The sequence below is a fragment of the Austrofundulus limnaeus genome, unplaced genomic scaffold, assembly GCF_001266775.1.
Source record: "Austrofundulus limnaeus strain Quisiro unplaced genomic scaffold, Austrofundulus_limnaeus-1.0 Scaffold426, whole genome shotgun sequence".
Classification (NCBI taxonomy): Eukaryota; Metazoa; Chordata; class Actinopteri; order Cyprinodontiformes; family Rivulidae; genus Austrofundulus; species Austrofundulus limnaeus.
This window is the reverse complement of record NW_013952828.1, coordinates 399757-401809: the sequence shown is the minus strand read 5'-3', so window position 1 is coordinate 401809 and position 2053 is coordinate 399757. Positions and strand designations below refer to the sequence as shown.

Genomic DNA, 2053 nt, shown 5'->3' with positions numbered 1-2053 from the left:
GTCCTTCTCCGCTTAGTAAAACTGCAGTGTTATGCCTGAAGTTTCCTTTGTTTCTCATTTTCTCTAATAAAAATTTGCGCTCTTTAGAATCCGCAGGAAGGGAAAATATATGGACAATTTCAGCATTTTCCTTGTGCGTTTTTAAATGGCGTGTAATTTTGCTTTGCGGCTTACCACAAACAAAACAGTAGTTTTTAATACTTGTCATCTGCATTTGGGATTCCACTTTGTGTTTACCTCGACATTTATCATTTTTGATAGAACTGGCTTGGTCCAATGTTTCAACAGCATCTTCACTCATGTTATCTGTGAGACCAGGGCTACAATGTTTTGATGTGCTGGGTACATCAGGGACACTTGTGTCAAGATCAGGTGTTGCTGGTTTTCCTTGAATCTGTCCAACGTTTGACTGGCTAGACTGTAGCGGGATGCTTGTATCTGAATCATCACTGGTTTCTGAATTTGGGACATAGTCCTCATCAAACAAATTATCTGACATGTAATGTAGCTCCGAGGGTGCCGAGCTGTCCTCATCTGACAACTGTTCATTTCCAGAATATTTGAAAATTTCTTTTTCCTGAAGTAGTGAGAAAGATAACTTAAATGTTATCAAGACACTTTAAAGTCAGTAAACCTAAAAACTTTAATAAATGCTCACCTGTGATGGGTGTTGAAAGTTCTTTTTGGAAATTTGTTTAAGGCAGGATGCATGCCAAACTCCAGAACAAACTGTGAAAGATTTTACATGCATATATTTTAACTATCTCAAAAGAACTTGGCACTCATCAATATATAACCAGTAGCATACAGTAAAATCAATTACTTATCAAGGGAATAATTTTTAAAAGTGTAATATTACAGTTACTATACTAATATATACACTGCCTGGTGAAAAAAGGCCACCACCTGGATTTAACCAAGGAAATAGGTAACGGCCTCCCATTCCACATTTACTGTATAAGTGATTATGCTTCAACTGACAAGTTATTCTCACAGTTTCAGTGCGTTGCTTCTCATTTGTTAAAAAATACCCGTTTAAACATCTTGTGGTTGTGGAAAAGATGTTTATGCATTTCCTATGGGTCAAATGATTGGCATCAAAAAGAAAACATCTAAGGGGATTACTGAAACTACTAAAATCAGAACTGTCAATACATGATCAAAAACTGAAGGACAATGGGGAAAGTTCATCTTCCAGGAAGGAATGTTGTCAGAAAAAAAAACTTGAATGACAATTGTGGATCAACTAAAAGTTTGGTGAAATCAGATCATAGACAGAGGACAGTAGAACTCATAGATATGTTCAATAGTGACAGTATGAGCATTTTCATACAAACATGTGAAGGAAGCCTAAGGGATTGGGACTAAATAGCTGTGTAGCTGTAAGAAGAATCACCATTCAATTTAGTGAGGCTAATGGGAAGAAACAGTTCCAAGTTATTAGAGCAAAAAGATTGGACTCTGGAGCAAATGAAGGTTATGTGGTCTGATAAGTCGAGATTGATCCTGTTCCACAGCGATGGGCGCAGAAGAGAGGCACCCAGGTGGTCTGGTTCCACAACGGTCAGCATCATTGTCCTCTGACTACCTGAATATACTGAAGGACCTGGGGCCTCATTTATAAAGGAGTGCTTGGAAACCATACTAAGAGTAAACATATGGCCAAAAGGTGAAAATGGTGAATGCCAAACAAATTAATTTATATAACCATGCATACACACACCTTCAACCAATTTTCCTTTATAGTTACAGTTACACAGAGTTTGCGAATAAGGTCTCGCCTCAGGTTCTGCCATCTACTCGCCTGCACTCAACCATAAACAGTCAATGCAAAGTACCTCATGAATGTTACGATGTATTTAATGTGACTGGCTGGTTCAGGCACGTGCTCCATCGTACGTCTGGAGGACAGGTGCTGACATCTGTTCACATCAACAGATTGTAATAGACACAGCTTTTCCCTAATTTTGCAGGAATTTACGTTTACAGCAATCTCATGGATTTTTTCAAAAACTCAACAAGAATGTATTTTTCTCAGAGCCTGTAGGAAGAT

The 2053-nt window shown here is 38.1% G+C and overlaps 1 protein-coding gene across 1 annotated transcript in view; it reads right to left on the bottom strand.

The window, feature by feature from the left end:
- Positions 1-2053, bottom strand: part of LOC106529189 (uncharacterized) — a gene marked incomplete at its 5' end in the record, with an annotated part of 8495 nt that overhangs the window by 3810 nt on the left and 2632 nt on the right. Inside the window, 2 exon segments of the mRNA XM_014024541.1 lie at positions 1-577; positions 659-729. Coding sequence (XP_013879995.1) covers positions 1-577; positions 659-729 — 648 coding nt within the window.